Below are 25,433 nucleotides of genomic sequence, written 5' to 3'. Positions count from 1 at the left end.
TCCTCCTTCTTCTTCTCTGTGACTGAGTGTGTGTCCACATGCTTGCACAGAGGAAGGGAAAGCCATATCTCTTGGAGCAGCATCCTCTTTTTCAGCCCCTCCTCCCCCCTCCCACCTCCTCCACATCCCTGCAGCTCTTTATCAGACACATCATCGCTGAGTATAAACAGAGACAGCAAGTGTTTAGCTGTGCTGCTGCTCGCCTCTGATCTGCAGGCCTCCCTCTTCCCAGAATCCTCTCCTCAAATGAGGAAACCAATGAGCAGTCATCAAGATAGGCAGCGTCTTTTGCTCTGATGAGGAAATGATGGGATAAAACAAGTCCTTTTATCAGGATACTATAAAGAGATAGCACGCTGGAGATTCTTCAAAAGCAGAAAAAAAAGAGGAGAGATAGATGGAACAGAGAGGAGAATAAACGCCAGAGAGAATCTCCTCCTCTTTCTTGCCTTTATTTTCTCAGGCTGTCTACTTTATTGTCTCTCCTCTCACAGTCTGTAAATATCTCCGCGTCTCTGTATCTTTCACTCTGTCACTCTTTAGAAGAGGAGGGAAAGACACACATCCTGCTGCTTTTTGCTGCCGCTCCAGTTTTTTTTTTCTTCCCCCTTTTCCTCTCAGGAAGTTTCCCATCTGCCTTTGTGCTGGCTTCGATGAGAGGCCCGCTGGTGTTGAAACAGTGGCTGATGCACACACTGATTGGGAAGCACACTCATGCATGTAGAGTTTTACAAACACACACAGCATCCATATATATACACTCACTGATAAGCTGGGAGTCAGACAGACGGACGGACGGCATGCACACCGAGTCACACACGTAGGCATCACAGGAGACCAGCACCCTCATATGGCTCTGCTGTCTTGGCATTAATTAAAGTCCTAATTAAATCCCACTGCTCATTCCTCTCCTTCACCCACATGACCTCTCCCTCTTCTCTATTGGAGGTGTAGAAAGAGTTTTTTTTAACATAAACACAACACCTCTGACTGTGTTGCCCCCCTCCCCTTGTTTCCCAGAATAATCCCGTTCCAAAGGCCGCTGAAGATCAAGGAGCTGCTGCAGAAAGTGACAGAGGCCTTTGGCCAGCAGATGGACATGTTCTTTATGGAGAAAGAGGTAGACATGCTGCTCTGAAACATATGGCTTCCGTGTCATGTGACCTAGGGACTCCAAATCTGAACCATGTATTCGTATTCAATGGGAAGTGCAGGCCACATCTCTTTTCATCGCAGTTGTTTTGTTTTGTTTTGTTTTTTGCCTTATAGGATTATTATAGTGCAAAATACATCTTTCATGTACTGGAAAACTAACTGTTGTCTTCAAGAGCTTCCATGTCATGTGACCTACAGATTCCAAATCACTACCAGATTTAGTTCAAGATGGGAAGAATAGACACACCAGTTTTTGATAAGTTTTTTTTTTTGTTGGAAGCAATTCGCAAAATTAACAGGACTTACAGAAAAAAGACCCATAACTTAACACAGATTTTAACGGACAATATCTTAAAGAAGATACAGTGTTGTAAGATTTGTAGTTTTGGATTAGATATTCAACAGATATTCTTGTCAAACCATTGATTTTTGCAGTTCAGTAGAAAAACAATAAAGTCAACAGTGATATTTGTGAACTGAAACAGACGCCCGACCAGGGTTGAGTAGGTGATGCATGTCAGCAACAACATCTACAGGTCTGATGCTCGTACTTAATGTCATGGTGGAATAAAGGACAACCAAAAGGTCACATGCTCTTTGTTCTCATGTGCATTCAGTTGCTGCTGCCCCTGAAGACGCAGGAGGACCTGGATCAGGCGGTGCTGAGTCTGAGCTGCAGCTCGGGGACCAACGGACTCCTCAGGATTCTGCTGAAAACCTCCAAGAACAACCATGTGAGTTTATGACCAACATTTACAGAACACAGCTGTGTGTGTGTGTGTGTGTGTGCGCGCGCGCGCGCAAGCATGAGAAGGTTTTTTTTTTTTTCGTCATTGAGGTGACTTTCTTTTTAGAACTGTCTGAGTCAACCACATCAGAGCTGATCCAATCTCTAGCTAAGAGGAAACAAACTTCCTCCACCAACCTGATGATGTAATCGGACAATGATGTAACACCATACTCCCCCCCCCCATCCACTCTTCTTTTCCCTTGTGTGTTTTCCTCTCCTTGTAGTACCTACAGGTGAACAGCAGGGACAAACAGAGCGAGATGAGGTCGTCGCGGTCTCTGGGGGATCTGAAAGGCTCCCTGCTCAAAGGCTCGGAGAGAGTGCGCAAACACTCAACAGGTGAGCCAACTTGTAGGGACGCTCACATGAAAGTAAAGTCACCATTGATAAAAAAGTGTTCTTCTCGCCTCCTCACACCTGATGGAATCCCAGAATAGGGAGACAGATCCTGCTGAGGGCTGCTGAGGCTCCTGGTCTACAGACTTCAAGGGTGGCTTGTCAGTGTCAATTTACAACAGCGAGACAGTGATGCCACAGTCGTAGGAATGTTAATGTCAAGGTGACAGGCTTTTTCTGAATGGACAAATGCAAATGGGAGGTGAAAGTGACAACTGTAACAGCGAGAAAAACATGAGGTCAGAGCAAGGACAAGCTTCAGCTCCCATACCAAGCAGCTCTCAGTCGCCATCATCACTTTGATTAGATGGAACAATTATTCTGTTAGACAGAGAATCACAGCTAGTCAGGATGCTATCACAATAAGGGATTCACTATTCAGGGTTGAAAACTGAACTTGTTACTTTTATTGACTGAATTATGTTGGTTATGTTGAGGACTGATTCAAACATTTGGGGATATGACAGCGTCTTAATGTGCGCTATACCACCTTTTGGGGGAAATAGGCTTATTAGCATCCTCTTACAATTCAGACAAGAAGATAGAGACCCTTTTTTCCTCTGTGTGCAAATTAAGGAGCAGAGACAGGCTGACCGCTAGTTAGCTTAGCACAAAGAATGGTAGCGGATGGGAAGTGTTAGCATGTGATCATCACTTTTAATTGTTTCTCAATGAATGTTATCCCTAACCACAGTTATGTTCATGTTAAGACTGTTTTGGTTTGGAGAAAATGCATTTGAAGGCTTTTGACTAATGTTAGACGGATAAGTTTTATTAGAACTTTATTTATACCTAAGGAACTTCATTAAGTCAGCCGCTTGCATCCACTCAAGTCAGAAGAAACCGACAATAAAAACACCAAAATGTAAACTCAAGGCCAAAAAAACGTAAAAACAATAAATAAACTGCATGTCAGGGTTCTATTAAACATTATAGGCTAACATTTCCTACCCACTACCATTCATTGTGCTAAGCTAATTAGCAGTTAGCACATTTCTGTGCGTCTCAGCTTCCTAAAGCAGCATAGATGAGGGAAGAGTATCCAGCTTCTTTTCTGGCTCTGGAGAAGATGGCAAATAAGCACATTTCCTCAAAAGTTACCTTTACTGATCATCGATTGTGAAAAGTTTTTAAATGTTAATCCAAGCCCGAGTAAAGACGGACTACTGGTCTTTTGCTCGTCATGTCAGGCTCGGTGGCTCCAGTTATGTTTTTCTCCCTGCTGGTTTGGAATCTTAGCATAAAGGTTCAGTTTTCTCCACACACGACTTTTGTCTTTCCCTTCTTATCACGTCTCTCCAGAAAGGTCATATCTCAACCTCAGACACACGCAGCAAACAAACACAGAAAATGATCGCTGCCAGCGTCAATCTATGTCTCACCGCAGCAATAATGTCAGCGCCGTCACCATCCTGACTCATGTAAACTGTATCAAATCAACTTGCGCCTGTCAGTCAGACAGGAGTAGAGTCTGTGAGATGGAAGTGGAGGGAGTGATGGCAGATGAGAGGTGACAAGGAGAGAAGGTCCCACTGGATGGTTGAGTGAAGCTGTGAAGCCTGGGTACCTCGGTGATGTATAGCAGCAGGAGGGGGGGACGGAGGAGTTACAGTTTTGACTTTCAGTTAAAAAAAACTCCCCTGTTTATTCAGATATATTTACAGTTCCTTTTTGTACCTATGGCCCCCTGCACTTCTCCAGTATTTCTGTCTCTCAGACTTTCCGGGTCTTCTCACTGTGTCAAGGACAAGTGCTCGGTCTCCGCTGCAGCTCAGCCAGCCACGCATTTGTCACAGTAATTGAGGTTAGAGGTGGCGGCTGTGTGCTTTAGTAAATCATTCCTGCTTCTCTTGCCGCAGTTGAACTTGTACCCATGAATAAGACTGACGCCGTTTTCTCTCCTCTGCCCCTCGTTCTCATCTCTTCGTCTCCATTCCCTCTCACCTTCATTTGTGAATTTTTCTTCACGCATGTAATCCTTCTCTCCCACTTTCGACCCGCCACCCTCCCAGGTTCCCTTCACACAGGTCGGACGTCCCCGCCTCCGGGTAGCGTTCCTGAGGAGCAGCAGCAGATCGCTCGCCAGGGTTCCTACACCAGCATCCACAGCGAAGGGGAGTTCATCCCTGAGACTCAAGACCAGAATGTAAGAGCAACCGCACAGAAAAAAAAGCTTCTAGTCTAGGACAATTAAAACAAGAAAAAGAAAAGAAGCCAGAGCCGGCTGTAAGAGATCAACAGCACGCGGTGTGAGCGCCTTTGGGGCGTTCATATTAGTTAAACGGTGAATAATCTGGGTGCAAATTCTGGTTCAAGGTGCAGGGGGTTGCTAGATTAGAGCCACAGTGTTAGTTTTTTGACCATCACTTCCGATGCACCAGGCATAAAACAGACCAGATAATCTGGAGTACCGAAATCATCAATATTCCTAAACTTTTGCTTTTGAACCTTAGTCACATTTGGGTGCTTGTCCTGGTTGAGGAAATTACTGCTGTCCATGGTAGTGTGACTTTTCTCCACCTGCTCATCCTCAAGGCTGTGCTACTTGCTTCCCCCCCCCCCCCCCCCCCCAAAAAAATCATCCTTCATTTAACCGTGGATTTGTCAGGGCTGGTGATGACACACCAACTCGTTGATTTGATACTATTGTGGCGCTTGGCTGCCCAATTTCATTTATTTCACAAGAATTTGATAAGAATTGCAAATTTGAATATTATTGTTTATAAGGACTTTTCTTCACCTTTTTCATCCAGGAATGTTTGCTTAAATTACTCTAAACTGAACGTTAGGCCAAAACATAAATTTAACACTTCCCATAATCCTAAACTTGAAAATTATTGTTACTAAACCCTGGATTGGATCTAATATTAATAAATATAAAGAAGATGTAAGATATTTTACTATCCTTTGAAGTAAACTAAACTGGCAAAAGCAACTTTTACTTGTTATTGCTGACACTCAGTTTTTGCAAATCCAGATTATGATAAACCAAATGAAAAATTGCCCAAAAAAAAACCCAGTCAAAATAATAATCCATGATGCTGAAAGAAAAGAAAAAGCCTGCAAGTTGCTCAAAGTAAATAACAATACAGAAACAAATTCATAAGATAATATTGACATGCCCCTTTTTGATATTGACATAAATATATCTGCTGATGAAGTCACATGGAAAGTCACATGTCCCATCATCCAGCATATTAATGAAAAATGGAATGAGATTAATTGAATTTCAAACATTTCAGGCGATCTCCTTTTGCGATCCATCCAAAGTATTATTTGCTCTCCGGCACTTTTTTCGGACGGAAAAAAACGTGTATCTTGATTCTTGATGACATTCATTATCTGTTGATATACTGCTCTACTGGCAAGTATATAACTGTTTTTCAATCCAGACTGTGTGAAAATAAGATTTGGTATTTATTTTGTGTTGTGTTTAGTCTTTACAAACAATTACTTACATTTTAGAAAAGAGGAAAATGGTTGAGGTAACTTTATAATGATGATTAATAAACAGTTAAAGTGGTGTTTCACAAGAGGCCGTTTTGTTTTATGTAAAATGTATTTTCAGCCTTTTAGGAGACACAACTACATAAAGTACTCGTGCCCCCTCACACTGTTATATCGCCCTGCAGTAATACTCTGCTCTCTTTACTGTGTTCTGTTCTCCCTCTCATGATTACATGCTGGGTGACCCTCCGTCCTCTCTTGTGTGATTACATCTGTCAGATGCTGGATCCCTTTGGGAGTGCAGACAACTCCCTGTCAAGCAGCTGTCAATCAATAGATCAAGCGCTGGACAGGTGAGTCATCAGGTGGCTGTGTGTGTGTGTGTGTGTGTGTGTGTGTATGTGTGTGTGTGTGTGTGTGTGTGTGTGTTTGTGATTTATGAGCTGCTGTGAATTTAGATTTATGATGCACACATTCATGTTGGAGTGATAGGAGAGTTGTTGCATGTTGAGAACTCACGCGTGCACACACACACACGTGTCCACGCACATGTGCAAACACACACACACACACACACACACACACACACACACAAACACTCACACATTCTCAAGAAACCGGACTGAAGTTTATAAAGGCCAGCACCCTGCCCGCTGCTCACGAGGAAATGGAATCAGGTCATTTTGCTGTTGCTATCGCGACGCAACTCTTATCTGGACGCCTGTATTTCACCATTACTATGAGAGAAACAGAGTTAGAAGAGCAAGAATGAAGTGGAAGGACTGAAAAAGAGAGATTTTGAATTAACGGGAAGAGAAAAAGCGAACAAGAGTGCAGTTGAGAGAGTGTAGGGCGGAAACAGCTCTACCTGCACGAGGCTTATCTGGACTCCAGGCTGCAGAACAATGGCAGGAAACGAGTGCATGGAACTTTTCCCTGCGAGCGGGCATGCGTGCCCCTTATCCAGGGTCTCGTGGCCCCATGTCGCCCCACGGTCAGCAGAGACGTCACTCTCTGCGGGGTCATAGGGGCAGGGCAGGCCGCGGGGAGTCAGGGAGGTTGGGGGGGGTGTTAAAGTATATGCACATATTGAAAAGTTCAACAAGAACGACACACACTTTCACTTTCTTATTGTTCGCGCGAGAGGATTTGGCCTCCTATAATGTCACTGGCATTCTCAACACGCGCCTTATCTCCTCTAATTCAGGGCATTGTTGTTTCACATCAGTTAAGACTGAAAGCTTTGAATACCAAAGTCATTTTCAAGCATTTTGTGTTGCTTCACAGACGCGGCGATTGTGAACGTTTCAGGCCTGCAGACTGTTTGAAGATAAGCGGGGAGTGGGAGGTGGGGGGAAAGGGGGGATTACTGACTGAAATAGAAAATCACTTCTCTACCCCTCTGCCCCTCCCACCTCCCAACTCTCTTGTCATTTCAGTCCACCTTTTTCGCAGAACAACCGCGACAATAATTACCTGAACCTCAACTATGAATACAAAGGTAAGTGGAGAGAGGAATGAGCAACCCTGCGACTGTTATCGTCTGTTCAGTTCTAAAAATACTCCTGCCGAGATAATTGTCAACTCTGCAGAAAGAGATGCAATAAGCTTGTTCATTATTACAAAGCGTGTGATTGTTGGTCACAAAATCACAGGAAAAGAAGTAAAGCTGATTATCTAAGCACCATGATCGCCAAACTGGGGTATGTGTACCCCATAGGGTTTGTCAGGGGGAAAGGCCAAAAGAATCCTCGCAAAACCCTCCCAAAACAAGTGTTTATTTTTATTTTTTTCACCTGGATTCTGCAGAGATTCGCATCTACTCTTCCTCTGATTGGCTCTGACCCTGATCCATCTCACTCCACATGCCCAGAACCACCAGGTTCTAGCCAATCAGAGGCAGAGGAAGTCCATAGACAGGTTCCCTAGGGATTCACACCCAATTTAACCTTTCCTCCAGGGACAGAAAAAGATAGGCCCCTTTGGGCCCAATTCGGTTCCTAACTTGATCAAATATGGATTAAGAGTTGAAACAGTCAGGCCTCAAGTTCATGGGTTCAGCAGGCGGGGATTACTGCAGCATTCTGACAGAGCTAGCGTTAAAATTAGCAGTGCTATCTTCGCCACTGGTGGTGCTAGCCCCATCTATGGAGGTGGACGGGCCACACTGCAGGCTTAAAAAGTTTTGGATTCACTGTCCAGCATGTGGTATATACTCAAAATGAGAGCCAGGTCCAAGATATTTGAAATCTTGGTTGTATTTCTGAGCCTCTCGTGAGGAGATGAGGCCATTGTGATCTTAGATTGCTCCACTTTATGTCCATTTTGTCATTCCTATCTCTTATTCCCCTCTTCCATTTCTACCAGGCATTGCTTTTTATGATCATGCCCTTGCTCATCCGCCTCTTGAAACCCATCCCCCTAATGGTCTTCTCCTGGTCCCTCGGGTCCCAGTCTGTCCCTCTTCCTTCAGAACACAGATCAAATAGAGCAGAATGACAGATAACGCCACCCTGCTCCTTGTGAACGGAGCATATAGCAGCTCTCCCAATCTGGTCATTTCTTCTGTTTTTTTTTTTTTCTCTTGCACCACCCCCGTGCTGTAAATTACAGAGGGAGTGCTGAACATTGTGTACACAGACTTGGAACTTCATAGAGCTGCAGCAGCACTTGAAGACCCACTTGCATGCATGCACGTGCTCGCACGCACACATGCACGCATTCCCTGATGTAGAGCTGTGTGGCCCTTCCTGCTGAGGGCTACAGTATTTGTTTATCATTCCCTGTGAGTAGATTTTTCCTCTCCATCCTGCACTGCCAAACACAAAAAATAACTCCCGTCTCCATGGGATACGGCCACAAAAACAGTGCAAGGGGAGGTAGTCATCTGACAGAACAGCTGCTTTCAATTGCAAGTGGCTCCGCCGCTCTGTGTTTAGTGTGTGTGTGTGAGCGAGAGAGAGTGTCAGCGCTCGCCTGCGTCAGCACTGCTCCCCACCTGCCTTTAGTTACTGCTCCACTGGGTTGAGAGCTATAGCTAAGCTAGCACACATGAGCTGTTTTCAGCTCTCTTGGCGGCAGTGAAGCCATACATTTCCTTGCTTGAAATCTGTCGTCTCCGCCTCTGCTTTCACACTCCACAGTGACATCACACGCCAAGATTAAAAAGCAGTGAAATGTCTGTCAGATGTGTTCAGTCGAAAAGGGGAATTCTGTTGACTTTATTTAGCATCTCTAGTTTGTATGCTTGCCGCTGTTTCAAATCAATCAAACTTGCAGTTTTGGGCTAAATAAATGAATGAGCAGAAGTGTAAATTGTGAAGTTTGCTTGTAACGAGAGAGTTGTTGTTAACAGCTCTGTCTCACTGCTCCCCCCTTAGGTCGCCATGGGAAAGGAGGGACTTTCCCTCGACAGTTCCAGTTGCCCAATCGCAGCAAGGACTATGGAGATCGTAAGAAACCAGCCTCACTGACACTATTGTTGCACAGACAGGTTACTATGTGTTCAGAACAAAACAGCACTGAATTTTTTTGTTTTTTTCAACCCCAGGCTGATGAAAGATCACATTCCTTCTACTTTACTCTGCTTCAAGATTAAATATTTTAGTTTTTTTTAGTTTTTTTTTTTTAACACCCTGTGTAGCAGTGGTACATGAAGTGCTGGCTTCATGTTCCAGGCAGCTGCTTATAACTGCCTACTCAGAGGCTAACCTTGGCTAGCAGTGATTTACGTTTCCCTGTGGCGAACCTGAACTTGTATAAAAACACAGCACCCTGCTTCCTGTCTGAGGGGAAGTGGGGCGGAGTGGTAAGAAGCGCTCCGCTTGAGCTGCTGGCCAACAGCTCTGTGGCACACCTGTAAAGTAATTCATCTGCAGGGCAAACAAAAGATGCAGTGACCCTTGTGTGTTAAGTCGTTAATATGTCTATTATTTATATGTGTTTTTAGGTCGCAGGACACTTCCGCGGAGTTTCATGCCGCAGGAAAACTTGTTCCAGCTGGTTCCCTCCAGTCGAACACGCAGTTATAATGGAGACAGTACGCTGCAGTACAGTGACCTGCGTTCACTGGGCAGAAGTACTGACAAGAGCTGCCAGCGTGGTACCGCCAAGTGTGAGTGTTTGCTCTGAAACATCTTGTTGAGGAGGAGGAGGGAAGAAAAAAGGAAATATTCATGCTGGTTGCTGCTGGATAGATAAATAGTCCGACTTTTCTCCTGCTGGTGAAGAATAGGTTTCATAAATCAGCATGTTTTCGATGCTGCCTGAAAAAGGTATAAATCCCTCTGCAGGTTATTATGAACATACTTTTTTTTGTCTAACCAGTATAAGTTTAGTAGTTTGGAAGGATTTATAGCAGAAAAAAGAGATAATCCCCCACATTTGTGTGTAAAAGGACAGATACTAATTGATCACCATAATAATTTTCAAGGACATGTCTTATCTAGGAATCAAGTCAGCTCTTGATGACCTCAGTTGTCCCAGTAGATGTGTCATCTTGTTATTTGCACTAAAAAACAACAAAAAAAAACCCACTGTCTCTTCGTATAATTGTCTATTTTCTTGTAACACTCATAGGAACAGTGGAAAATTCACTTTTTGGTGTCAAACAAGCAGATAGCCTCCTTTCCTCTCTATGAGCATTACTGTGTTCCAGACTTCCACCGGACGGCTAATTGCTAGTTAGCTTAGCTTCAGTAAACGCTATCAGTTAGGCATGGAAGCCTCGAATACGCTATTCTCCAAAACGGCCCTTGCCTGAATTAATAGAACGAGGGTTATGTTGAACATGAAAGAACTGTTGAGAAATTGTGAGACGCTGTTACTTCTGCAGCTTTCATTACAGCTAAGCTAACTAGCCATTAGCCATCCGTTAGCCATCCTGGATAATGCACACAGAGAGGAGAATCCTACACAGGGAGATGGTACTTAGCAGTGTAGCAGTACATGATGGTGGTATTTGCTTTTGCTGTTTGCCATTATGGATACAGTCTGCTAAAATGAGGGGGTGTCATGATAATTTTATTCCACGTATAATGGGAGGCAGCAGATACTGTGTGTCACAGCAGGCAGAGATGGCCTCACATCCTGAAGTCAGACTCAGAGCGTCACGTCTCAGAGTTTCGGCTAGCATTGCCCAGACGCTGTGAAAGCTCAGCAGTCTGTGGCTGACATGTCTGTCTCCAGCACCCCACCCGCCAACCCAGCCGCCATCTAAACAGCCACAGAGAAGCCTGTTAAAACCAAACAAAGTCTGGGTGGATGAGCATTGTTGAGTTGATTTTCTCGGTTCTGACAGCTTTCTGTCGGCTGATTGTGTGGTTGGGCTCAGATATCCCGGGTTTCCCAGTCTGAGTGGGTCTAAGATGGGAATTACATAACGACTGCGGTGGATTTGATATGTGGTGAAGTTACTGTGTGTGGGTCTTGCGGATTATTTCAACACAAGCTTCAGAGTTAGTGCTTGTTCCAATCAGTATATCACAGGGGATCTGTCTGCCTCTAGGGGCTGAGTAATAAAGTGATTTACTGGTGGATTTTCATCACCTGGCGTGTTGTTTCTGCAGCACCGCGGGCGCCAGTCAACTGGCGGCAAGGAAAGCTCCTGGGCCGCGGGGCGTTCGGGGAGGTCTACCTCTGCTATGACGCTGACACGGGCCGTGAGCTGGCCGCTAAGCAGGTGCCCTTTGACCCCGACTGTCAAGAAACCAGTAAGGTGAGGGAAATACATCACGAGCTCCAATAAAAGTTCAAATATATGTGAATTTCTCTCTGATTGAGACACTGAAAGGCTTCTCTCTGCAGGAGGTGAACGCTCTGGAGTGTGAGATTCAGCTGCTGAAGAACTTACGTCACGAGAGGATCGTTCAGTACTATGGCTGCCTTCGGGACCTGGAACAGAAGAAACTCACTATTTTTGTAGAGTTTATGCCTGGGGTGCGTATTATGTAGGGCAAGGGTTCATGGGCATCAGAATAGTTTAATATCACTTTTATTTGAATAAATGCAATGTATTTAAGTAAATCAAATTTGACCTTTTAAATAGATTAATTCATGTTTTTCAAAGAAATTTCGAAAGAAGTGAATTTAATGAGGAAATGGTTAACAGAATCTTCTAAATTACACCAAACGGTTTTATCAGACAATTTGCAATAAAACAAACTTGAAGATAGCACATATGAATAAATGAATAAAAATGTACTTCTCCTACTATTTTTCCGATTATTTTTTGTTGCTAATTTCCTTGTCATTATTTGCAAAAGTAACCATGTAGCAGAAAGTAATGCAATTAAAATAACGATTTCCAGCGACTGAGAAAAGTTTGTGACGAGCGCATCATTAAAAAAAACACATACAAGTACGAAACAAAAAAGAAACAACACCTTAAGTCTTGAAATTCTTCAAAAATGGTAAAAACGTACTTACCGCTGGGTCAGGTTTTTTTCTCTCTTTTTTCCCCCCCAAGTACAGCATCGATAAAATAACAAATAACGTCTGCAGTTGTAATTATTTTAGTTGGTTGTCTGTAAAATGGGTACACGCACATTTAAAGCCAAACAGTCAATCTAATCCTTCGCAGCCACATCTGTTAAAACCAATTCTGAAATGTCGCCAGCTGTCAACAAACAGCGGTTGATGTCAGCCGAACAGCTCTGTTTATGAGATCGTTTTCTCTCTAAATGAGCGTCTTAATGAGCTGCTGTCGCCTGTGGACTCTGTCCCCGAGCAGAGTGTTTTAATATCTCCTCCTCTGCCTTTCTGTTTTTGTGTGTGTGTGTGTGTGTGTGTGTGTGTGTGTGTGTTTTTGTTGTTTTTTTTTCTTTGTTTTTCTGAGCAGAATTCAATGTCCTATTCACATTGTCTGGAAAATTGGAAATGCGTGTATGTTTCAATGGAGTTTACTGGCAGAGACGATGGAGAAGTGAGTGACAGAGCCAAGTTTGAGAGCGACCGCTCGGCATGGCTGCACCGCTGCGCATGACCGATAAAGCTTTAGTGGCCCTCGGAGAGCCAGAGAGCTCTTGAGGTGTCTTGTTGACAGCTGAGAGTGAGGAGGCGAGGAGAAATGACATAGGAAGGTGTCCCGTCCCCCCGTCCCCCTTTGCCAGAGTCCAAAAATACGTCACAAGTGTCACTGGATTTTTGCTCCTGTGATTTCCTCAGGAGCTGAAAACAGGATATCAAAGGAGATTTAAGACAGTGAAAGAACAGATAGATTTCTTTTTGCTTCTTGTATGGTTTTTTTTTATATGAGAGGAAAGAAATATTCAAGGCTTAATCCATGTCTCATCCTTGTCTTCCTGATGGATTTAAACAAATGCTTCTCCGGTATTTACCAGGACACGGCTCCATTCATCCTTTCCTCAGTAATTTAGAGGAGAAAAAGTGTTAAATCATGATGATTCCCTCTTCAAAACATATTTCTAGTTATATGAGGAGCCGTTTCTCCCCCAAACTCTTCCAAATTAGTTTGAATTGTCTTCCACTCCAGAGCCAGACAAGAAGACAGTTACTCCTCTCTCTTCTCTGTGTGCATGAGACAGCTGAGACCCAGTGACCGCTAGTTAGCTTAGCACAAATGAATATAAGTGGATGTGAAGTGTTAGTGCACTTTAGTTAAAAGTCGTTGATGTGTCGATAGAACTTCGGTTAACTATGAAAGAAACATTTAAGATAACAAGGTAAAGTCATTTTACAATCAGAGAAATCGTTGGAATGACTACAGCACCATTTTAAAACTTGGACAAAGAAACAAAACGTGTTGACGACTTGAAGAGTGACTGCTTCTGTTAATCATGGCCGACTTTGTAAGAGAGGATGAGGATGATTGCTTTTGGACAAACCAAGATGCTGAACGATAATTATTTGATTACTTTTCACGGTGGTATGCTAACACTTCCCATCCACGACCATTCATTGCGCAAAGCTAAATAGCGGTTAGCTTCCTCTCTGTGGGTTTCAGCTCCGAACGCAGCACAGTGGAGAGAAGAGTATCCGTCTCCTTTGCTCTTTTTGCTGAGGGAATGATGGTGAAAAAGTGTATTTCTCCTAAAAACTGGTTCCTTTAAGTTAATAGTCTAAATTTCATGTAAATAACTGCACTGGATGTGTTCAGAACTGCTTTTGATTAATCACACTTGCATAGTTAACTCTGTGTGCTGCATTCAAATGCAAAACAAAAAACAAACAACCCAAAAAAACAACAACCCCTGGATAAATCCAGTTGATATGGAACTGTTATTACAAATTTCAAGATGTCACTTTCTCATTCTGTCCTTTTCATCTGTAGGGCTCAATAAAGGACCAGCTAAAAGCCTACGGGGCCCTGACAGAGAAGGTGACGAGGAGGTACACCAGACAGATCCTCCAAGGGGTTTCCTACCTGCACAGCAATATGATCGTGCACCGAGACATTAAAGGTAAATTTTGTAAAAAATAGCAAAGCAAAAAGGTCAGGATATGATTTTAATTTGATTTTCAACCAACCTACATGTGAGACAGCTGACGAGCAGTCTTTTTTTAGATTATTATTGCAGCAACGGAGAATAAAAAAAATTGATGATTTTTTTCTAGTTGACATTTGGTTAATCACCGTCTGCAGAAAAAATCCTGGGGGAAAAAAAAGTGTGCTATTTTGAACGCTTCTTTTGAAATACATTAAGTTCATACTGGGGAAATCGGACAGTCTAAAAGTGTTCAACACCGGATGGAAAGGCATTAATTTGGCTGTCTGCAACCTCTTTTTTTTTTTTTTGAGTCACTGCTTCATTTAGCCACAACCAAAAGGAGGGAAATATACTGAGCGCTGTGGAAAAAAGATAGTAGGGGTCTCACAGGACACAGGCGGGCTCTGTGAAAGTAGATGTGGGTGGGATTTTTCCACTTAGAAATACTCCTCATGTGAAATATACCGCGTACGTTCATCCCGCTACACAAGAGTTCTTCTGTGTGCAGTTTAAAAAAGAAAAAGAAGAGCTGTCAGCACGCGCAGATTCTGGAAAGAACTTTAGACTATAAATTTAGTAAACGTTCCAAAAGGGCCAAACAAAAACCTCGAATGCCGTTAAAATGATTTATGGGGGCTGAGTCTCACATCCTCGCAAGAAGTGGTGAGGCTTTTGGAAACGGGCTGAAGGAGTGAGAATTTGAGGGCTAAAGGTTAGAGTCTCTCTCTCTCTCTCTCTCTCTCTCTCTCTCTCTCTCTCTCTCTCTCTCTCTCTCTCTCTGTCTGTCCCTCTCTCGCTGCTCGCTGTGGGTGCGGAGGTGGAGTGGCTAGTGGCGTGCATTAGTCACTGATCAAACAACGCCTGGAGGAAATGGGATAGACACAGCTACATGTTGGAAAATTACAAAGGAGGAGTTGATCTTGTAGAGATGATTTTATTCCCTGATGTGTGACGCTAAAGAAAGTGAAAGTTTAAATCTAAAACCAAAGAAAGTGGTTTTGTTTTGTTGTTTTCTTTTTCTTTCAGGTAAGTGTAGAGTAAATAAAAATCCCGGTTCTGGAACAATCCCTGGAGGATATTTTGCGGTTCTCTTGAGACTGTGGTTCTGAGTTAATCTGATTTGGTTCCACCAGGTGCTAACATCCTGAGAGACTCCTCAGGGAACGTGAAACTGGGAGACTTCGGAGCCAGTAAACGGATCCAGACCATCTGTATGTCTGGAACTGGCATCAAATCTGTCACTGGCACCCCCTACTGGATGAGTCCAGAAGTTATCAACGGGGAGGGATACGGCCGTAAAGCTGATGTGTGGTGAGAAAGAGACCAGAATGACACCCGGGAGGGAGATTTTGACTGCTGCCTCGTCACAGACATGGACGGTAGCAAGTAAAGAAAGAAAGACAGACATCAAATAGAAGCAAAAATCATGTGAACATGCTCATATTGTGTCGTGAAGACAATAATACTAAAGCAGAAATATTATTCACACAAGAACAGTGTGAGTCAATGAATTAGTAGCTAATAAACCAGCCAGAGAGATTTTGATTCTTAAAAATCACTTATGAATGTGTTGGATGTCACAATCCAGAGCAAAAAAAAACCCAACAAAACCCTGATCCAATCAATCAAAGGGTCTTCGAGGACTCATCCATGGAGCCAGATGACACTCGTGTTTGTCCTTTCCAAGTAGAGGAGGAACGGCTGGACTCAAGTGTTGTTTGAGACCGTTTGTTTTTCTGCATCCACACGCTCGCCGATGGATGGCGTCAGAAGATCGTACGATTCAGAGAGCAGAAACAAAACACACACACACACAGGTCTGATGATGAGAACTCTGTTTGAACAGTTTTAGCTGGCTGACAGCCTTGTTGGTTTAGATCCTGTTCAGCACCAAGTCAGCCACTAATAAATGAGCTACGTCTTCAGTACACAAATATCTAAAATGTAGACAGTCTGATGGGGAAATTTACATCACCTGCAGACAGTGTATCATTAGTTTTAGCCTGGCAAAGAGAAGCAGGGGAAAAAAAGAACCTTTATAGCCTTTGTGCATCATTGGGTTCTGTAACAGAAACAAACAGAAGACTCATTTTCTTCTCACACGTCTTTCTACTTGCTCTTCAGGAGTGTTGCCTGCACTGTTGTGGAGATGCTGACCCAGAAACCCCCTTGGGCAGAATACGAAGCCATGGCAGCCATTTTTAAGATCGCCACCCAGCCTACAAAGCCCCTGCTTCCCGAGGGAGTATCCGACGCTTGCAGGGACTTCCTGCGACAAGTTTTTGTCGAGGAGAAGTGGCGGCCCACTGCAGATGTTCTGCTCAGCCACCCGTTCGTCCAAGGTAGCTTCTGAGGCCTGTGGAACCTCCCTCCCCAGCGTCCCCGCTCCCCTTTGCCTGTGAGGCCGCTACGGCTCCGGCGTCTCCCCCTCCTCTCCGGCCCACCCCGTCCCCAGGGCTCCCTGTCACCAGGCTCCAGGACTTCCTGCCCCGTCGTGTATCACCAGCCTCGCCAGGACCGAAGCAAACCCCGCATCCCTCACCAACTGGCTCTGATTCGTCCACGAGAGGCCCGATTGGCTCTCCAGCGTGTTCCTTCAGGAGGAGACTGACAAGAAAGCACTTGAGCTGGAGGATGCAGGAAGAAGGACCCACATTAGAGAGCAGAGACGCTCTCAGGGTCTCACTCACCTACTGCCGCAGAATCGGATCGGCCAGACATCAGATAATCTCATGATAGTACTGTACGTCGCTCAATAACCTAAGTGACATTAAGATGGTCGAATATTTTTTTATAAGAAAGACACATAAAAGTCGTGGGTTTTCTATTGTCACCTAAAAATATGTCAATGTATTTTCCATCAACGCCTTACAGTAAGACTTTGTAAGCAAGAATGTCTTCATAAAAGAAAAAAAACATCTAAGAGGGTTAACATCACCATAACACTCCGAACATTGCACTTTTGATATCATGCATCGAAACATTTCCAACATGCAGGATAAACAACTGAGGAGATATTTTTCTATTTTCAGCTTTTTTTTAATAATTTTTTTTTACACACATACACACACACACATATAAATATATATATATATATATATGTATGATTCCATAAAACGAAATGTTGTAAAAGAATCAAGCGTGTTATTTAGCGTGCAATTTTAAATGTCTGTTGAAGCAATATGGACACTCACGTTTGAGTCTGTGACATCCATTCCAACGCAGCGAGCCTTCACAAGTGGCCAAAGACAATTTGAAACGGAGGACGAACGAGTTCCAACACTCTCTTGTACCGTATTAGAGGCGTTAGATTGTCAACTCAGAGCCCTACAAGCCTTCTTTATATTATGGCAGCTTGGTGCATCGCAACCAAAAAAAAAAAAAAAAAAAATCAGATGCAATCAAACATCGCTATTAAAAAAAAAGAGAAAAAAACCATGGCGATGAATCATATTGAAGGAAGTGTCATGTTCTTTTTTATTGTTAAGAAGGAAAAAAAAAATCACAGCACTGCCTTTACTTTGCTTTCCCACTCTAGAAGTAGCTCATTCGATGACCACTTGACGGCGGCGCACCTCAATCCGCTGTAAAGGAAAACATCGCCAAAAAATAAAAAGGGTCAAAGATGGGAACAGACGCTGTCATTTGGAGGAGGAGGGATGATTGGCACTTAGAATGATCAGTGGACCCTTGTTAGTGCCTTATCTGAATATGCTTGTAAAAGCCGCTCTACCGAGAGGGAGCACACATGCACACACGCACACACACACGCACGCACGCACACACACACACACACACATGCTGAAGTACTTTTATATGGAAGAAGATTATACTGTAAATACATATTGTTCTGCACTTTTGTATGAAAAGTTTCTTTACATTATATACGGATCTATTTGACGACATAGCTGCGTTATACAGTAGATTGCACTGTGATTTGGAGCGGGGGATGTATACGGCTGTCTCTCGGAGAGCTGTTAGGCAGGAGGAAGACGTTGGTAGGCTTTTGATTGGGACAGTTTTGTCTTAATGACAGAGCCTTGAAATATGACATGTATCAAGTCATTGATCTTTTGTACATTTAACTTAATAAATCAAAGGTCTAAGGCTATTTTTTTCTGCGCTTTGTTCTGGTTGTCATCCCTTGGCTTTATTTTGAGTGCCATTTTATTAAAACTAACATCCTGTTTCTATTCTCCCATGAACTGTCACTAATGTCAGTAAACACAAACATCTCAAGGTTTGCCCCCATAAAAAAAGAACAAAATATACAGTTGGTAAGTGTTGCTGATGAACAACTACACAATGTATGGTTTTATTTTCTCGCCTTTATGTCAGTAACCAGAAAACAATTTAAATGGGCTGGGCTATAACACATAGACCAATTTTGTTTCAAATAAAAATATAAGTTAACACAACAAACAACAAGGCGGCACAGTGGTGCAGTGGTCGGCACTGTCCCCTCACAGCAAGAAGGTTCCGGGTTTGAGTCCCGGCTCCAGCACGGGATCTTTCAGTGTGGAGTCTCCATGTTCTCCCTGTTCCTGTGTGGGTTCTCTCTGGTACTCCAGCTTCCTCCCACAGTCCAAAGACATCAAGAGGGGACGAGGCTGATTGATACTCTAAATTGACCGTAGGTGTGACTGTGAGTGTGAATGGTTGTCTGTCTCTATGTGTTGGCCCTGTGATGGACTGGTGACCTGTCCAGGGTGAACCCTGCCTCTGGCCTGAAGGCTGCTGGGATAGGCTCCACCCCCCCTGTGACCCTTAACAGGAATAAGTGGAAAAAAATGGATGAATGGATGGACAACAAACAACAGTATTGTCCTCTATTGGATCCACTTGGGAATCTAAAATTAATTTTAAGCCAAAATAATACATTTGACCCAGAAGCGCTCTGATGGATATTCATTTTTTGGAAATACATTTTAACGTGTTTTTTTTTTAAATTTAAACCACGTTACAATTGAATCAGGAATAATGTTGGTGCATTTTTTAAGAACTTTAATTACATATAAGGGTAAAAGAAAACATTTATGCTCTAACTTTTCTGCCGTCAAATGTCAAAACAGGTCCGAAGATAAAATGAATACAAATTATGAAAACTGAATCTTTACGTGTGTCCTGTCAAGATTGGACTAATGTTTAACTCAATGTCTAAAGGGAAGAATAAGGGGGGGGGGGGGGGGGGGAACCTAATATGCATCATCACATATGAAGTAAAAAATGTAATAAACCGCTTCTTCAGTTTAATCAAAATAATCCATAATGGATTTCTTCTCTCTTTTTGATGAAGTGGTTTGTGGGTATTTTTTTTTTTAATAATTCGAGCAATATTTAGTGTATTTTCTAAAGGGCTGATGTGTTAAAGGTGGAAAATTATTTTGATAAAAGCAGCTGTTAGAAAACACCTTACAAAACACGGGCGTTTTGTAACAGCGTGTCTGAAAACGTGACGTCCGCCTCCAGCCCGAGAGGAGCCGCCGCTGAGTGCACAGACTCCGGACCACGCTGCTTCAAACCCGCCGGTGTCTGTGGTTTAAACGCCCAACCACTGCTTCTTCTCACCGAAGAGAGCCATGTCTACCTCTCGGACAGTTATATGTTTATTAAGAAACGATTTACGGCTCCATGACAACGAGGTAAGTCAGCCTTAAAAATCGGATGCTATCTAAAGCTACATTTAGAGCTCATGTTGAAATGAAAGTAAACTTGTTTGTTGTGTGCGGGTTATGCGTGGAAATTTTTATATTTTTTAATTTACATATTTCTCGATTTTCTCAGAATTATTCGGAAAAGTGTGGTATGTTTACATGACAAACTCAAGCTTCTCAAGCTTTGCTAGCAGCTAAGACGCACAATTTCCGGTCCAAACCTTGAAAATAAAAGCGTCTTTCGGAGTGAAATGAATTTTAGTCAATTTTTTTTTTTTTGCCTGACTTGAAAAATGTATCCACATATTTATTTACACTCAGCTTGAATCAAATCCAGATGTTAAAATAGCAATAATGTACGTGGAAAGGCATTTCTATGACTCATTTTAAAGAAAAAAAAACTTGTATTCCTAAAACTTGGATTCTGGTGTTATGGGAAATATTTTCGATGCCAGTTAGTAAACAAACTCAATTCAGGTAAGTCTGTTGTCACATACGCGTAATTAAAAGCCCGTTTTTTTAAATTGACCCATCATTAATTTTCATCTTTGGTTTATGTACTTATTGTACTCTTCGCACACAGCTGTTCCACTGGGCTCAAAGAAATGCAGAGTACATTGTCCCACTGTACTGCTTTGACCCCAGACATTATGGGGGAACTTACAACTACAACCTACCAAAGACCGGACCTTTCCGCCTGCGCTTCTTACTGGACAGCATCAGAGATCTCAGAAACACGCTGCTCAACAAGGGGAGGTACCTACATTGTCCTGATGCAGATTCGATACATCTACCTGAGACTGGGGTCCACTAGAGGAAGTAACAACCCTTCTATTAAGGGTGCAGCTTGTCTGGTGTTGTGGTCAGCTTCTCTTCCTGTGTGTGTGTTTGTGTGCATGCGTGTGTGTGTGTGACAGCAACCTGGTGGTGAGACGGGGTAAACCAGAGGAAGTCGTTGCTGACCTCATCAAGCAGCTGGGCTCCGTCAGCACTGTTGCTTTCCACGAAGAGGTCATTTCCTCTCCTAATTGTACACATTTTCTTGATATGATTACACGAGCTGATGTTAGCTTACCCGTCGTGTTCCAGGTAACCTCGGAAGAGCTGAATGTGGAAATGCGAGTGAAGGATGTCTGTGCACAGATGAAGGTCAAAGTTCACACCTGCTGGGGGTCAACGCTGTACCACAGAGATGATCTTCCCTTCCACCACATTTCCAGGTTTGATCTTTAGGCAAAAATATCCAAGTTCTGCTTGATCAATGCACGTCCTTTTTAAAATGATTTGAGCTGTTGCGTGACGGGGTTTCATGGATAACACAGTACTTTACCGATACGTGTCATTTTCCTTTGACGTACTCACCAAGTACTCATTTTCCCTTCTTCCTGTATGGCTATGAAAGAGCTGTCCATGTTTTTAGCTTGAAGCTAATGGAGACTGACTTCTGACAACAGAGACATTCCACTATCATGCTTAGGTTTCTCAATTCAGGAGTCACCCAGACAGCATACAGGAAGGAAGAAACGTCTTTGTGACGGTGAATCTCTGAAAGGCAAATGACACATTTTGAGTGATGTGTCACTTTTTAGAATTGATAAGTGGCAGTAATGATTTGTAACTTCCACTGCCAGGCTGCCTGATGTGTACACTCATTTCCGGAAGGCGGTAGAGACCCAGAGTAGGGTGAGACCCGAGTTCCTAACACCAGAGCAGCTGAAGCCTCTCCCCAAAGAGCTGCAGGAGGGAACCATTCCGACAGCTGAAGACTTGCAACAGACAGGTGAACATTCCAATGTTGCATCCACGTCATAACAACAACAAAAAAGCTGTAATTCGTAAGTAACCGATCTGAGAAATGTTAATCATGGAAATGAACCCATTTCAATTTGTTTCACCGGTTTAATAAAATGGAATTTTGTAAATGTCATAGGAAGCTGAAATTGTTTCCTTCTACTAAAAAAAAATCCACACCTTTTTTTTTCTCCAAAATTTAATAACAAAAAGAGTTGTGTGTCAGTGAGCTTTGTTTCCTTTCATATGATTCCATTTTGCACATCATGTCATGAATTCACTGAACCTGTTTTCTCGTCAGAGCCACTGGCCGACCCTCGTTCAGCCTTTCCTTGCACCGGTGGGGAAAGTCAGGCCCTGGCCAGGCTTAAACATTACTTCTGGGATACGGTGAGTACACCCCCCCACCACCACAACCACACACACACACATACACACTCAGTGCTGTTTGGCCAATTTTAAACATTATTCATACCAATTGCATATTAAAACGGAAAAAAAACCCCAGACCAAACTGATGTGTTCAAATTCAGTCAAGCACAAATAAAATGAATGGGATGCTGCGAGTCTCGTCCACTAGATGGCGGTAGTGGGCATTTGTGTGGGTCTATAAAGTGAACCGTTAAATCAGAAATGGGCTCGTTTTTAGCTGCAGTTCAATAAAACTCCCATGACTCATCACAGATATTTTCTGTAGGATGCAGTTGCAACTTACAAGGAGACTCGTAACGGTTTGCTTGGCGTGGACTACTCCACTAAATTTTCACCTTGGTGAGTGTGCTCGTAATGTTCTTTGTAAATAACGTTGCTGAATCCCCCACTAATGAGCAGCACTGGCATTTTGCAGGCTGGCGATGGGATGCATTTCACCCCGGTACATTTATCATCAGATCCAGAAGTACGAGAGAGAGCGGACAGCCAATCAGAGCACGTATTGGTGAGGCCCAACACAGATTGTTTTGGAATATGAAGACCATTTACATGCAAAGGAGAGAAAACAACAACAACAAAATGAGATATACTTCTGCAAAGGGGGTCATACTTTGGTGCTTCTTGCAGGATTTCTCAAAATCCATGAGGCTGATGTCACAAAAAGTGGTGGAAGGATAGAAGAAGAACCCAGTAAATTTTTGGTTAGATCTGTTAAACATGGTGAAAAAGTTTACTTTGAAGGTTGCTTTAGTGGAAGGATACGCTCCCCAAGTGCCCTCATGTTTGTAACAGGGGCATGTTGGTGATTGTCATGTCCCTGCACTTGACTTTGAAAAGTTTCTTAAGTTATAAATGCTGTATTTTGGAATTTAAAGAGATACGTCTGATTTTTTTTTTCTTTGTAATTCCTACCCCTATTTTCTACTCTCCGATGATGATGTTGAATTTAATGGCTTCTTTCTTGGTCTGTGCCACATCCCTCCACCAGTTTTGGTGGAACTTGATAGAAACTTTTTTGGCATAATTCTGCAGACAGACAAACAAACTGCACCAAACCAGGACCTCTTTAGTGAAGGCAATCATCTCTTCTGCCGTCTAAACAGATCAATGTCGATCTGTATTTCTCGTCTTCTTTACAGGGTTCTTTTTGAGCTCTTATGGAGGGATTACTTCAAGTTTGTGGCGGTCAAATATGGGAATAGATTGTTTCAAATCAAAGGTAAAAAAATATATATATGTAATTTTTTTTCTTCTGTTCTTATAAAATCAATTCAAAGCTAATAAGTTGATTTCGCCTCAGGACTCCAAGATAAATCAGTGCCATGGAAAAAGGACATGAAGCTTTTCAATGCATGGAAAGGTTTGCACCTCTTTTATTCCTCTAAATATCCCCAAGCATTCATCTATCTGTGTCTTATACATAAAGGTATATGTATACGTGTGTGTGTGTGTGTGTTAAACTGAGTGTATCATTCATTGGTGGTCACAGAGGGACGTACTGGAGTACCCTTTGTGGATGCCAACATGAGGGAGTTGGCCATGACAGGCTTCATGTCCAACAGGGGACGCCAAAATGTTGCCAGCTTCCTGACGAAAGACTTGGGCCTGGACTGGAGGATGGGAGCCGAGTGGTTCGAGTACCTCCTGGTAAGCTGAGTATTTGAGATTTGGAAATTCAGCCATCCATGACTGGAATGTGACTGGCATGGCAGGATACCGATAACCACATGTCCTAAGCTTCAAACTTTAGCCCCTCCTCCTGCATAGACGATAATGTCGGACTCTATTCTCCTCCAAAGGTTGATCATGATGTCTGCAGTAACTATGGCAACTGGCTATACAGTGCCGGGATTGGAAATGATCCCAGAGAGAACAGGAAGTTCAACATGATCAAGCAAGGCTTGGACTACGATAACCATGTATGTTCGTCAATTTGTAACTCAGCGTTGTGTTACGCTACAACTCAGCTCCATTCGTTAGCGTCTTCCTTCATAGCTCAACGGCCTCTCTGTCTGCCGCAGGGTGACTACGTGAGGCAGTGGGTTCCTGAGCTGCAGGAAATCAGGGGATCTGATGTGCACACACCCTGGACCCTCAGCACTGCTGCGCTGTCACATGCTCATGTGTCCCTCGGTGAGACGTACCCCTCCCCTATCGTCATGGCGCCTGAATGGAGCAGACATGTTCACAAGAAACCGGTGGGTGTTTGCAGAAAAGGGAAGTGGATTGTGTGAATATCCTGCTGTTAACTGATTTATCAGATGACTTGAATGTTTTTGTTTTGTTGTTTGTTTCTTTCTCTTTTTGACAGAGTGGCACCGGACCTTCACAAAGAGGGAAAAAAGGCCCTTCTCACACTCCCAAACAGCATCGGGACAGAGGCATCGATTTCTATTTCTCCAAAAGCAAAAACCTGTAAAAATGAGCTCAAAACAAACACATGGAAGATGCGTGAAGATGGTGGCCCTGCTGATACAAACCCGGAAGTTTTCTGTTAAATCTCATTCACGCTGATGTCTCAATTCAGGGAAAGCTGCCTTATTTCTGCACTGATGACAGGAATTCAGGAACGAACTATTTCAAGTGACATCATAAGAACAGCTTCTGCAAACCGTGATTTAAAGGAACTCCACTGGAAACATAAACTCCATTGTTGGATAACGCTTTCGACAAGAGACATGAAAATTTTGGGGGGGGGGGGGGGGGGATTTCCTTATTTTTCATCCTCCCCAGAGCCAGAGAGGAAGATAAATACCAATATCTTCTTTTTTTATGTACTTTCAGAGATGAGACCCAGAGGGACCAGCAGACTATTAGCTTGGTGCAATGAATGGTAGTGGACAGCACAGAGGAGAGAAGAGTGTCTTCTTGTCTGACGCATTCCTGTAACTCGGCAACCCAAAGTCTCCCGTCGGTCTTCAGTTGTAACATCACTTCCTGACTCGTCAAACTATCCCCCTCTGTATGAAAGGATTTATCATGTTTCTCATCTCATTGTACCATTGTTGTGAGGGTTTTCCTTTAATTAGTCTCTCTGCGCCACAGAAAATAGCAGATAAAGTGTAGCTCATAGACATCCGGCCATGTTTCTTTTATGCCGCTGTCACATGTTGTGGTGTCTTAACACAGTGGATCAGTAATAATGATCTCAGCGATGATGTGTTTCTGTATTTTAAATGTCTCTTTTTTTTCCGTTGAAAGTAGTTTTTGGATTCTCGCTTTTTTTTTTTGAGGGGTCGGCTTGTTAACCCTTTGCACAATAAAACTGAAATATGGATGAATGCCTGCTCAGTGTTTTATTTGCGTAATGCAGTACATACC

At 43.1% G+C, this 25,433-nt stretch overlaps 2 protein-coding genes across 2 annotated transcripts in view; both read left to right on the top strand.

Annotated features, from left to right (window-relative positions):
- The window catches only part of map3k22 (mitogen-activated protein kinase kinase kinase 22), a 43,896-nt gene extending 25,474 nt beyond the window's left edge, over positions 1-18,422 (top strand). Inside the window, exons 6-18 of the mRNA XM_086191621.1 lie at positions 1,021-1,120; positions 1,773-1,889; positions 2,170-2,284; positions 4,354-4,487; positions 6,068-6,141; positions 7,228-7,289; positions 9,169-9,240; positions 9,738-9,902; positions 11,356-11,504; positions 11,594-11,725; positions 14,079-14,208; positions 15,369-15,546; positions 16,360-18,422. Of these exons, the coding sequence (XP_086047747.1) occupies positions 1,021-1,120; positions 1,773-1,889; positions 2,170-2,284; positions 4,354-4,487; positions 6,068-6,141; positions 7,228-7,289; positions 9,169-9,240; positions 9,738-9,902; positions 11,356-11,504; positions 11,594-11,725; positions 14,079-14,208; positions 15,369-15,546; positions 16,360-16,588 (1,657 nt within the window). The 3' untranslated portion in view covers positions 16,589-18,422. The remainder of the gene's footprint in view (positions 1-1,020; positions 1,121-1,772; positions 1,890-2,169; positions 2,285-4,353; positions 4,488-6,067; positions 6,142-7,227; positions 7,290-9,168; positions 9,241-9,737; positions 9,903-11,355; positions 11,505-11,593; positions 11,726-14,078; positions 14,209-15,368; positions 15,547-16,359) is intronic.
- A 1,247-nt stretch (positions 18,423-19,669) lies between these two features.
- cry-dash (cryptochrome DASH) lies at positions 19,670-25,389 on the top strand. The gene is made up of 14 exons (XM_086191061.1): positions 19,670-19,877; positions 20,473-20,645; positions 20,807-20,900; positions 20,979-21,109; positions 21,521-21,669; positions 21,982-22,070; positions 22,378-22,451; positions 22,528-22,617; positions 23,252-23,331; positions 23,413-23,472; positions 23,602-23,759; positions 23,912-24,031; positions 24,134-24,310; positions 24,424-25,389. The coding sequence occupies exons 1-14, from the start codon at positions 19,815-19,817 to the stop codon at positions 24,529-24,531; spliced, it is 1,566 nt and encodes a 521-aa protein (XP_086047187.1). The 5' UTR covers positions 19,670-19,814; the 3' UTR covers positions 24,532-25,389.
- The last annotated feature ends 44 nt before the right edge of the window (positions 25,390-25,433 follow it).

This window comes from Aulostomus chinensis, chromosome 21, assembly GCF_037954235.1.
Source record: "Aulostomus chinensis isolate RoL2024-O1b breed Wild chromosome 21, RoL_Achi_v1.0, whole genome shotgun sequence".
Lineage (NCBI taxonomy): Eukaryota > Metazoa > Chordata > Actinopteri > Syngnathiformes > Aulostomidae > Aulostomus > Aulostomus chinensis.
This window is presented reverse-complemented; position numbering and strand designations above follow the sequence as displayed.

Bases quoted from the DNA above. Each gene is read 5' to 3' on its own strand.
- cry-dash (XM_086191061.1), top strand. From the start codon at position 19,815: ATGTCTACCTCTCGGACAGTTATATGTTTATTAAGAAACGATTTACGG. The intron at 22,071-22,377 runs GTGAGTACACCC...TATTTTCTGTAG, and splicing joins AACATTACTTCTGGGATACG to GATGCAGTTGCAACTTACAA. The intron at 23,473-23,601 runs GTTTGCACCTCT...TGGTGGTCACAG, and splicing joins GCTTTTCAATGCATGGAAAG to AGGGACGTACTGGAGTACCC.